Source organism: Mandrillus leucophaeus, unplaced genomic scaffold, assembly GCF_000951045.1.
Source record: "Mandrillus leucophaeus isolate KB7577 unplaced genomic scaffold, Mleu.le_1.0 Scaffold983, whole genome shotgun sequence".
In the NCBI taxonomy this organism is placed as follows: domain Eukaryota; kingdom Metazoa; phylum Chordata; class Mammalia; order Primates; family Cercopithecidae; genus Mandrillus; species Mandrillus leucophaeus.
This window is the reverse complement of record NW_012110730.1, coordinates 65,384-78,071: the sequence shown is the minus strand read 5'-3', so window position 1 is coordinate 78,071 and position 12,688 is coordinate 65,384. Positions and strand designations below refer to the sequence as shown.

The 12,688-nt window shown below is 39.7% G+C and overlaps 2 protein-coding genes across 3 annotated transcripts in view; both read right to left on the bottom strand.

Annotated features, from left to right (window-relative positions):
* The window catches only part of LOC105532767 (TIR domain-containing adapter molecule 2), a 39,207-nt gene extending 39,093 nt beyond the window's left edge, over window positions 1-114 (bottom strand). The window contains exon 1 of the mRNA XM_011971042.1: window positions 2-114. The gene's annotated coding sequence lies outside the window, so the exon portion shown is untranslated. The remainder of the gene's footprint in view (window position 1) is intronic.
* LOC105532768 (transmembrane emp24 domain-containing protein 7) overlaps window positions 1-4,459 on the bottom strand; it is a 43,561-nt gene extending 39,102 nt beyond the window's left edge. For both annotated transcript variants that reach the window (XM_011971044.1, XM_011971043.1), the window contains exons 1-2: window positions 3,882-4,459; window positions 2-247 (exon numbers count right to left, since the gene is read on the bottom strand). In XM_011971044.1, coding sequence (XP_011826434.1) covers window positions 2-247; window positions 3,882-4,073 — 438 coding nt within the window. In that variant the 5' untranslated portion in view covers window positions 4,074-4,459. The remainder of the gene's footprint in view (window position 1; window positions 248-3,881) is intronic.
* Window positions 4,460-12,688: the final 8,229 nt, after the last annotated feature.

Genomic DNA, 12,688 nt, shown 5'->3' with positions numbered 1-12,688 from the left:
CCTGGGTAAGAGCACTGACTCGGTTCTCACTAGGAAACAAAGGTGGGTCTTCTCCAACTTGAAAGTCAAAATATACAGTTTTATGTGTGAAAGTAGAAAATTCATTGCTGAAGCAAAATTTGTATGTCCCATTTTTGGAGGCTGTGAAGGTAAAACTATCATACTGTTTCTTCATCTCTTTGTATAACACTTTACCATCAGGATCTTCTAATCGACAATCTACATCATAGTGACCACCAGTAATCACCTGTAAGAGATTAAAAAAAAATTACTGTGAAAAGTTTGAAAAATTTATCAGATTTAATCAGGTTTCCTAATAAAATGGCAATAAGGTAATGGGCAAAGGACTTTTACTATCACAGACAATTTTACATTTTTAAATTTTCACCAGTGGATGGAAGTTGGGAGGAGATTTTACTTCAACTAAACTTTACAGAAACTGAACAAGTTTCCTCCAACTTTTATTCACTTTGAACTAGCCAGACAACTGTGCTAATTAATGTAGATCTATTAGATCACTTAATTCTCCCAGCAACCCTACAAGAGACTTTTTTCCTTCCACTTGACAGACTGAAAAACTGATGTTAAATATGCGACCCATTTAAGAGTATTCATCCAGTTAAGTGGGAAAGCCAGAACTTGAACTCCAAAGTCATATTCTTAACCTCTAAGCTTAGTGTCTGCAATATTTTCCTTCTGAAAATTTTCTCACCCACTTTCCTATTAGCATCATCCAAGCACACACACAGTGAAGTAATAAGGTAGGCCAGTCCTTAGGATTACACCCCATTCATACTTCTATCATAGAACTTAAGTTCATTTTACTGCCAAATTACAAGCGGATTGTGTTTATTAAGTTCTTTTATAGTCAGTTATATGGAATTTGATATATATTTTGTTTTGAACTACACAAGTTGAGTAATGGAGTGGGCTATTCTAAAAGTATATAATCATTTACAACCTTGTTTTCAGGAGACACATAACTGATTAAACAAAATATTGCTGAACCACTTGTGATTAAAGCAAAAATGAGTAACATAAAGGACAACAAGTCTGTTTATTTAGAAAGCCAGTACTTAAGGGCAAACATACTGAATGGAAGGCTGGAGGTAGTTCTGAACAGAACTGTAGAACTACTTTCAAGGGCTTATGCTTAATCAGTTACACTTCCAGCCATTTGGGTTGTACGAACAGAGGAGGGAGAGATTTTTCCTGCGGTAACTGGATAAGTATTTTAAGAGACAAAAGGGGGAAAGGATTAAAGAGAAAGGCTTCCTTACATGAGAAAGAACTGAGTAGGAAGAAAGAGGGAGTGGAGAGAGGTGAAGAAACAGAGGAAACGTATACACTTGTGAAAGAGATGATTAGGAAGAGACATTGGGTTGAATGAAGGGTTCCCAAACCACCATGTGATTGGGTAGCACAAGACTGTTATTTTCAACCTTGAACCCTCTTGGTTAGCATACTGACATTCTAGGTCAGTAGAACAGAGTTCAGACTGTGGATTTAAAAGAAGGATCTGTGACCTGTGTGACCTTTTCTCACTTAGGAGAGAAGATACTAACTGAACTATGTTACAGATCATTTTGATAATCAAATGAAAATAATTATGCACTTAGGAAACTGTAAAAATATGTAAATGTTAATATACAGATAAAATGTTTTGATATAAAAATGTCTTATCAATTGAGGATTTACCAATCCCCATCCTCACCAAAAAGTAACTTTTTCTCCAGGTGAAAATAATAACTTCATTTTGCTCTACTGAATTATTCATACCTGACCATTGTATTTTGAATAATCAAACACATACATACAAACTGAATAGGACCAGAACTTATCATCACCCCACTTCTCTTCCATCAAACTTAAAACAAGTCATCTTGTTAAGTATCCCTTTAAACCTATCCAATCGCCTACTATTGAAACTGAGGATCATCCCAAACTAAGTATCCCTATCTATCCATACGATCACACAGATCTCTCAATCTTTTTGCCCCTCTCAAATTCATCGCATTCCTAAAGCACAATCCAGACACGACTATTGCCACAACTTCCTAAAAGGTCTTCCCACTACCCAATATCTTCTCCCTCTAACTCAGGGTTTCTCAACCTTGGCATTATTCCCATTTTGAGCTGAATAATTCTGTGTTGTAGGACCCTGTACTGTCCTGCGCACTACAACACGTTAAGCAGCATACCTGGTCTCTACCTACTAGATGCAGGTAGCTGCCCTTCTAACATGATGCCAAATGTCTCCTGGGAAGGAGGGGTGCCAGTCTCCTCATCCTTCCTCATTCCCCATTGAGCAATCACTTAAAAACTTCTTGATAATTACCTGTGGCCTGCAGAAAAATCGAAACCTGTTAACAATGGTATACTATTCACTGTTCTTCCTCCCAGGTAGCTTCAGAACCTCTTTTATTGACAGCCTTACTCGTTCTATGTTCCCAAAATGCCAGACTACCAGAAATTCTCTGAACAAGTCTTTGCTTTACATCTGCACTGACAGTGAAGTTCAACAGGGTTTGCTAAAGAAGAATCACAGGGCTCAAAATGACAGTGTTTGCAAATCTACAGTTTATTACTGTATGTTATAATGTCATAAATCTACAGTTTATAATATTATATGACTATATATGTCTATGTAAGCTCTCTGAGGTCAGAGTCAGTCTCTGGGAGGTAGTATAATAAAGTGGTTAAGAATTTAACTTGGGACTGAAAAGAGTCCCAAAAGGAAAAGAATATAAAACATCACAGCCAAAGGCTGTCTCACAGCAAGAGGTCTGAAAAGGTCAGGTGTGGGCTCCTTTGTCTTCCCTCTGTTAGGTCTGTGGCCAGACACATACTCTGTCAGACCTGGAACCACCCAAGTGTGCAAACAAAACACCCTGGAACCAAGGAACACAAAATGGAGTCTTGACCACATTTTTAAATATTTCGCTGGTCACATAGGCATATTCCTGCTATGGAGCTAGTCTCAACAACAGAGCTCTCTGTTGGGGGTGTGGTCTCACCAAGACCAGGAGCAAATCATCAATCTCACTGTTACCGATAAATAATGTTGACAAACTGGTACAAACTGCCCCCAAAGCCCTTGGACTCACAGTCACAAAGCTATTATAATAGCTTTATATTAAAGCTAATAATATATAGTTTTGTGACTATTAATATATGTAACTATAGTCACAAAACTATTGTTATTCAGTGTATTTCAATGTCATGCACAAATGTTAGCAATATAGCTCAGGCTAATTTCAGGCCTGCTGGAACTGTCATGAACATATCTGCCTAGGGCCCCTTCTCTCCTCTGCTGCCTTGTAGAGCAACGGCTACTTACCTTGCAGACTCAGCTCTAACATCAGCTCCTCAGCTAAATTTCCCAATGATCCTTCTGTCTTCTGCCAGCACTATACCTAGTGTGTACCTTTATTGTTGCATTTAACATTTATGACTATATATGTCTATACAAGCTCTCTGAGGTCAAAGTCAGTCTCTGGAAGGTAGTATAATAAAATACTTCAAATTCAATTACATTGGAAGTGTGGATTAGAGAGTTGACACTGGGTACTATAGAATATAAATGATTTTCTTTAAGGGAATATTTTAAGGAAGGACGTTCAATAGGCCTTAAATATGAGAATGGAAAGAAATGCTAGAGGGAGCATTTCTGGAATTCATACATTTTAACATCCGGTCTTAACATCTCTCACTCCAGGTTTATTAGAGGAAAGTCAAATGCTGGGCATCAGCTACCTGGAAGCGATTTTTGAATTAGCCTAAGAACAGGGAAACACGGACAGGAAAGTGCCATCCCTCAACTTACACCCCCAACCCTGGAGCCGCGAGTTGGGGCCCAGGGACTGCTAGGCCCCTGATACCTGGAACTCCAGGGTGCACTTGGTGCCCTGAGCGATGTCCTCGTAGAAGCACTGCTTGGCGTTGTCAGGAAGCTCGAAGGTGATCTCAGAGGCGCCTCCGGGTCCAGGCACCAGCAGCAGCAGTGCGAGCAGCTTGCAGCCCCAACGGCCCGTGGCGGCCGCCCAGCGCTGCGCGGACCCCGGCCGCGGCATCCCGAGAAGTCGGCGGCGGCCTCAACAGAGCTGCAAGACGCAGGGTCAGGTCTGCGCGGACTCACCGCGCGCGGCAGGCCTCAGCGCAGGCCGCCCCGCAAAGACACACGGCAGAGCAGGTTCGCGCTTGTGGGAGATTCGGGATCAGAGCTACCCTCCGGGTTCCTATGAGGGGCGCAGACGGGCGCACCTGGGTAGGTGAAAGAGAAGCGGAAAAGGACTATGAGGGTCGGAAGTGGGGATTAGCCCTTGGGGGGGGAAGGGGCGGAGCCTGAAACACCGGCTCCCGTGACCCGGATGTGTTCTCCTCCGGGGACAGGCGTTGGAGTGCGTACGTGGAAGCCCGTGAGGCGTTGGCTCTTCTTCCGTCGCAGCCTGGGACGAGGGGCGGGGCCAGAGTCGTGGGTGGAGAGGGGCGAGGCCAGGAAAAGGGGAGTGGCGGCCGCGGTGGTTACAGGCTATTGGCGAGGGTAATTACGCTCCACTCACTCGTTTTTTTTTTTTTTTTTGAGACAAGAGTCTCGCCCGGTCACCCAGGCTGGAGTGCAGTGGCGCGATCTGGGTTCACTGCAACCTCCGCTGGGAATTTAGCGCTGGGGAGCATCGAGGAAGTAAAGGGCTCATTTTGCCCTAGGGTGCTAATCTTTGGTGGTAGACCGCTTTGCAATTTGCAGAGTTTTCTCGTAAGTAATAATAAATATTTGGACAGGAGCTGGACAAGGAGTGCGAACTCTAAGAGCAGGCTGCAGGAGTTTTGCCACGTACTGGCTGTGACGTCCGGCCACTTGCTTAAACTCTCTGCCTCAGTCTGTGTCTGTAGAATGGAGATAATATTATCTACCATAGAGAATTATTACAAAGTTTCAATATTTGGAAAAAGTACTTAGAAGTGGTTGGTACATAGCAAGCACTAGATGAATTTTTGTTACATAAATTAAACGTCTTCGAGCACGCCTTATCATCAAGCACTATGCTGAGCACATTACATATATTATGTCATTCCATCCTTCACACAACCTCATAAGGTATTATTACACCTTTTCACTGATGAGAAAATTGAGAATCAATAACATTGAGTAACTGCCTATGATCACACCACTGATTTGTGTTGAAGTGCTTAAAAATAATAGTATTAATAAGTAATAATAATAACAGCTAACAGGTGATGATTCTTATAGTGCATTATACATTTTCTCATACATTATACACACGAATTAGATGTTATTCCTTTTTAAATGATCAGATGAGGGTCTAGTCAGCAGAAGATGAGTAGAGGGTTTTATGAAAAGGAAATAGAGGCAGATAGAAAGCAGTCAGACAGGGAAGTGAGAGGGTGAGAGTAGGGGTGAGTGGGTAGTGGGGTATGAAGGGAGGAAGATGCAGGGCTGCTGTGCAGTCCTCCAGCCGCCTGAAGTGCCCAAAGTCTCCACAGTGGGGAAATGAAGGGAGAAGATTTGAAGTCAGGGTTCTTAGTTATTGGGTGGGGATCTGGGGAAGGTTGAGCCTTCCTGAGAAATGGGCCAGAAACCGAAGCATTATTTGTCTTAGTGAGTGGGAAGAAATCTGAATTCGAAAAGAGAAAACATGGATTCTGTTTACTAATTATGTGACCGGGGACAAGTAACATTGATCTTCTGAATAAACCTCAGTTTCTTCATGCATCAAATGGCAATCCAAACAAACAGACACAAAAGGATGAATATGATTAAAATCACAATGCAATACATTACGTACCGCTAGATAGGCAAAAATTTTAAGTGTAACAATAACAGATATTGGTCAACTTACAGAGCCACAAAACCTCTTGTACACTGCTAGTGAAAAAGCAAATTGGTTAATCAAGTTGGAAAACAATGTGCTATTATCTAATAAAGTAGAATATATGTATACACACAACACACCTATATTCAGTGTGTGTGTGCATATATATATATATATAGCCTGGAATATATAGCCACTGCCTGGAAATTTCACTTTACATATATTTATAGAGTATATGCTTTAGAGCAGTGGTTCTCAAGTGTTGCTCTGAAGACCCCCAGAGGCCTCTTGAAACCCTTTCAGCGGGTATGTAATGATCTGTGTGAAGCTGGATTTTCATTATATATTTCAACCAAAACAGCACAACAGAGTGAATATCAAAGGAAATGAGCACCCAGCTTCTTCTATAAATCTAGATTATGAAAGATTTATAAAAATAAGGTCACTCTTCTTGCCAAATTTTTATTTGGAAAATATTTTTATTAAAATATGTGTTATTTATGTAAATGTGTGCAGTGAGTTGAATTGTGTCCCCCTAAAAAATACATGTTCAAAGTTTCAACCCTTCCACTCCGTGAATATGATTTTATTTGGAAATAGGGCTTTTCACAGATGTAATTAAGTTAAGGACCTCAAGATGAGGTCATCCTGGGATTTAGGGTGGGCCCTAAATCTAAAGACTGTTATTCTTATGGTATGGTTTGGCTGTGTCTCCACCCAAATCTCATCTTGAATTGTAGTTCCCGTAATCCCCACATGTCATGGAAGGGACCCGGTGGGAGGTAATTGAATCATGGGGGCAAGTTTTTCCCATGCTGTTCCTGTGATAGTGAATAAGTCTCATAAGATCTGATGGTTTTATTGTGGTTCCCATAATCCCCATGTATCATGGGAGAGACCTGGTGGGAGGTAATTGAATCATGGGGGCAGGTTTTTCCCATTTGTTTATGTTTCCCATAAAACAGTATTCGTGTTTATAATGCACATATAATGCATTGTTCATGTTTATAACAGGTAGTTAGCTACATGAGATCTGATGGTTTTATAAAGGGCAGTTCCCCTGAACACACTGTCTTGCCTGCTGCCATGTAAGATGTGCTTTTGCCATGTAAGATGTGCTTTTGCTCCGCCTTTGCCTTCCACCATGATTGTGAGGCCTCCCCAGCCATGTGGAACTGTCAATTCATTTAACTTATTTTTCTTTATAAATTACCCTGTCTTGGGTATTTCTTCATAGCAGTATGAACATGGACTAATACCCCTTATAAGAGAAGGGAAGATTTCAGATGCACAGACACAAAGATACAGGGGGTAGAGTCGGGGGAGGGGAATGGCATATTGAAGACAAAGATACAGATTGGAATGATATGTTCACAAGTCAAGGAACATAAAGGATTGCCCATAGCTATGGGAAACTAGGAGAATGGCTTGGAACAGCTTCTCCTTCAGAGTTTCCAGAAGGAATCAACCTTGGCAATACTTTACTTGCAGACTTCTGAACTCTACAGTTCTGAGAGAAAAAATTTCTGTTGTTACAAGTCATCACATTTGTAGTAATTTGTAACGGGATCCTTAGGAAACTAATGCAACATGTAATGGGTTTATTGTTTATTTTAAATGAATTATCAAATATTTTAAATGTCTCAGATCTCAATAACCTTTATTGGACATTTTTTAATTTTAAAATTTTTACTTAATCTTTAATTTTTTTGATTCTGAGGCCCAGCTAGAGAACATGATGGCTCACACTTGTAATCCTAGCACTTTAGAAGCCTGAGGTGGGAAGATTGCTTGAGCCAAGGCATTCAAGACCAGCCAGGGAAACATAGTGATACCTCTTCTCCATAATAAGTTTTTTAAAATTAGCTGGGCATGGTGGCACATGCCTATAGTCCCAGCTACTTGGAAGGCTAAGGCAGGAGGATCACCTGAACCTAGGAGTTTGAGGTTGTAGTGAGCTATGATCACACCACTGCACTTCAGCCTCAGTGACAAAACCAGATTCTCTCTTAAAAAAAAAAAAAAAATCCGAGACTAAAAAGTATGAGAATCACTACTTTCAAGAAACTCATGCACAGGTATACCAGAATACGTATATGAGACTACTGAAAGCCAAAGCCTAGTAACAGTCTCAACTGGAAATACCCCAGATATCTATAAATGTAGGTATATGTAGGTATATTCAAAAATGAGACATAACATAGCAATGAGAATGAACATATTATAGCTACACAGCACAACATTGCAGAATCTTACAAGCATGATGCCAAAGAAAGTGACAGAAAAAAAATCAGCATATAAAGGCTGACAACAAGCAAAACTGAACAATCCCATTTTCCCTAATACGTGGCGAAGCTACACAAAAAAGCAAGGGAATGATTATCTCAATAGTCAGGAGAGCGGGGAAGGATGGAGTAGTAAGTGAGAGACAACACAGGGTGGGGAAAGTGGGGGCTTCCTTGGTGCTGGTGATGCTCTTTTTCTTGACATAGGTGGTGGTGACATGTATGGTCACTTTGTATTTACTTATTATTATATGTTTTATGTACTTTTCTGCATGTATGTTAGGTTTCACAGCAAAATACGGAAAATTTAATATACTGGATGCATCAGTAGTTAGTCATTATTGTGAGAAAAACACATCAAAACTTGTAGCTTAAAACAATCTGCATTTATAGTTTACCGCACATTAGAGCCCAGGTCAGCTGAGTGGGTCTAGTCTCACCTGGGCTCACTCATCCTCAGTGGTCCACTGGGGATTGGACAGACAACTTTGCTGATCTTGGCTGGGTTCATTCATATTTTGGCAGGATAAGTGGCTATAGGCTGGTCTAGGACGGTGTTGGCTGGGAAAACTGAACTCTTCTCCATGTAGGAGTCTCTCATCCTCTAATGGGCTAGCCTGGGATTATTCATGTGATGATCCCAGGATTTCAGGAGAGAGAAGGTAAAAGGCCCCTTGAGGGCTAGGCTCAGTACTAAGCCCTGTCACTTCTGTCTCATTCTATTAACCAGAAGTCACAAGGTCAGCCCAGATTCCAAGGATAAGGAAGAGTTATGTCTGTCAGGGTTTCACTAGAGAAGCAGAATCACTGGAAGGCTAAATAAATAAATAAACAAGTACATAGTTATCTTTGGGTATACATATATTATACAGTGTATGAGAGGCTGTTTCTTCTGTGTCTGGTGCTAGAGCCTGAAGTCTGAAGGTAATGACCATAGTCAAGAAGGAAAGATGGATGTGAAGTGGAAAAATAAAGAGAAACTAGAGCCTGTGAGAATGGGCCACAAGTACAGGCATTTCTCACTGTCTCCAAGCCCCAACCTTTCAGCAATAGGTGAACTGCAGGAAAAGCTGTCATTCTTCTTCATGGAACTAAACATATACCTGGCCTGGGAGTCAGAAAACTTCAGGCATAAAAAAGAATATCGCTGCTGCTTCCTTACTTCAGATACACTGACCTTTATCTATGCAAGGAATAGAATTCTAGGAAACAGTAGCTCTGAATTAGCTAATTTAATACAATACAAATCCACCACAGACACTTTGCAAAGGTGAGTATGGGGCCAGGGAAGAATTTTGTTCATTTTTGTGCTGAATTCACTCTGCCAGATAAAGACAGAAAATGAGCTAAACAAGATTCTTGTCCTTGGAGGGTTCATAATCTAGAGAATATGAATTTAATTTTGTTCCAGATTTTTAGTTTTTTTCCTTTACTTCCCTGGATTATTATAAGGATCAGAAAGAACATATATGTGAGAAAGCTTTATAAAATACACAAATTAATATAATCTTTATGTAAAGTACACGCTTTTACTAAGGACTACAAAGTGTTACAAGGAAAAAATAACCCATAATTTGGTCAGTTTACAGTGAAAACACAGCAATGGGAATTTTGACTCAAATGTAATCTTTGAGACTACATTGTCTCATATCCCCTACTAATACGTAGACTTGGGCAAATTACCTAACCTTTCTAGTACAGTTTCTTAATCTATAGAACGGGATAACTGTAGGTGGCTGAAAGGATATTGAATGAGATAATGAGAAAATGTCTGTACAGCACACAGCACAGTGCTTGAAATACAACAGGGACTCTAATTATTCAACAAAAGTCCATTATTGAAACAAAAACTATCATTTTATTCCTATAGATATGGGGTTTCCTATTATTTCTGTATGTTAGAATATTAGATTAGGTTAAATAATATTATAACTAACATAAATATAAGATAGAGAAGTTTCAGAGGACAAGGTTTAGGTGGAGGAAAGGAACATAGCCATGACCTCCTTGGTGTCAGCATCAGATGCACATAAGTGAAACTCTGAGATAAAGCATTTGCTGCCCAGAGATGGAGATCCCCTATTTAGGCAGCTCCTGACATAAGGGAGTGAAGACTAAAAATGTCAGCATATTTACTATTACATCTAGAGCCTACACTCATCATTATCTGAATCTGAGATATTCCTGAAAACATTTTGGATAGCAATTTTGGGAAGAGTCAGCCTATATTCTATTTCCTATTATTTAAATAGGAAAAATAATAATCTATTCCATATTCATATAAAAATATCTAACCAGTTGCTCTAAATATCACCAGCAATACTCTTCAACTTATATAGCAACTCACATATATCTTCATAATATAGTCATGTGCTGCATAACTATACTTCAGTCAACAACAGACTGAATATATAACAGTGATTCCATAAGATTATTTTTTTCAGGTTTTAAAAATAACCTTTGTTTTTTTAAAAATTAATGTGTGCATTATAGGAAACTGAAAACACGAGAAGGAACAAAGTCACCTACAATCACAAGCAGTTTTCTAAGATTATAATACTGTATTTTTACTGTACCTTTTCTATGCTTAAATACACAAATACCTGCCATTGTGTTACAGTTGCCTGCAGTATTCAATGTAGTCACATGCTGTACAAGTTGGTAGCCTAGAAGCAATAGGCTACAGCATGCAGCCTAGGTGCGTAGTAGGTTATACCATCTGGGTTTGTGTAAGTATATTCTGTGATGTTCACATAACTATGAAATCGCCTAAGGATACTTTTTTAAAAAATATGTCTGTCATTAAGCAATGCATGACAGTATGAGCATTTAAAGCACTAATTATCTAATTTCCTCAACACATAATGAGCTCATCAATGGTATGTTCATATGCAGCACTCAAGGATACTCTACATTATCAGATATAAATTATGTTTTCCTTCTACACTGCAAAGAACATGCACTGTAATGTAAATAAACAAGGACACACTATGTTAAATATACATCATAACACTTAGCAAAATAACTTGATAAAACAAGGCAATTAAGAAATACTTGTTCTCGATCAGCCTGGGCAACATGGTGAAACCCCCTCTCTACAAAAAAAATATAAAAAATTAGCCAGGCATGGTGGCACATTGTGGCTGAGTAGCTGGGGCCTACTCAGGAGGCTGAGAGGGGAGGATCACTTTAGCCTAGGAAGTGAAGGTTGCAGCAGTGAGCCGAGATTGCACCACTGCACTTGAGCCTGAGTGACAAAGTGAGACCCTGTCTCAAAAAAAAGGGAAGGAAGGAGAAAGAAAAGAAAAGAAAGAGAGAGAAAGAGAGAGAAAGGAAGGAAGGAAGGAAGGAAGGGAGGGAGGGAGGGAGGGAGGGAGGAAGGAAAAATAAAGGAAAGAGAAGAGTTACTTTCCAATTGCCCAGGTGAGATTTGGTAGTGGGAAGAGAGAGAGGGTGCTGTGATCTTAGTAGCAGTTTGGTGATGGGTGAAGTTTGAGGGAGAATGAGTAAATGAAGGAGTTAAGTCATGCAGTACGTGCCAGAAGTTTGTCCAGGTCTAAATTTGAGGAGCAGATAAACAGTCTTCTCACCTTGGCACTCAACAGTCAGTCAGTGACTAAGAAGCAAGGCCTGCAGCAATAAGACAAACCCCAATTGCCTTTTGTTGAGTAGGCAATCCTTCAGGATGGACCGCATTCCCTTAGCTTGCAGATATAAAGTTCCTAATAATAGGATTGTATCTGTAAATGTATTTTGGAGTGTGATACTTCTGCTTATGTCATAATCACTGCCATTTATGATATCAGTCTTTCCTGTGCATGCTCTAAAGTATATTTTAAATATTGGGCACTGAGTATTCAGGGTTGCTTTTCTTTTTCTTCCTCTTCTGCTGACCAACAGTGATTATTAAGTTGGACAAATTTCAACATTTTCCTTGACTATGGACACACACACACACACACACACACACACAAAATATATAAACCTTGCCAACTTCTGTGATTTTTTTGTTTTGAAACTATGACTGCCCCAAAACATTGTTAGGAACTAATTGCAGAATAGATTTTCTAGAATATATTTTTATTTAATAATATGGAGAAGATGATATCTGTAATGTGCAACCCGTTTAAATAATGAAAGCAGGGACTCATCACTCGGGAAAAGGTTGGAACTAGGTCTGCAGTGTACTCTGCGTCCTCTCCTTTAGATATCAAAGTAATGTACATGCTTTGACTGACAGATGCATGGCAGATTCATTATAGCAGGCTTTGATTCAGAGTGAATTTGCAGAGAAATTGTTTGCAATCTTTAGATGATGAGAATTCAGAAAGTGAAAGATACCTATATTTTTGCCCAGTTCCACAGATTGCTCCGTAGTAAAGACTTGTCTGATATCCCTGATATTTAAGAGAAAGCCAAATAGATACATCAATGCATTATTTTTCACAGTTCCTTAATCTGTTTGAAGAGATGGATACAAAGATGTACACAAAGGACACATTTTCAGACGTTTGTGAATTCCCAAATCTATGAGCACTTCTGCAGCATATGATTTTTCTACAGCAGGCA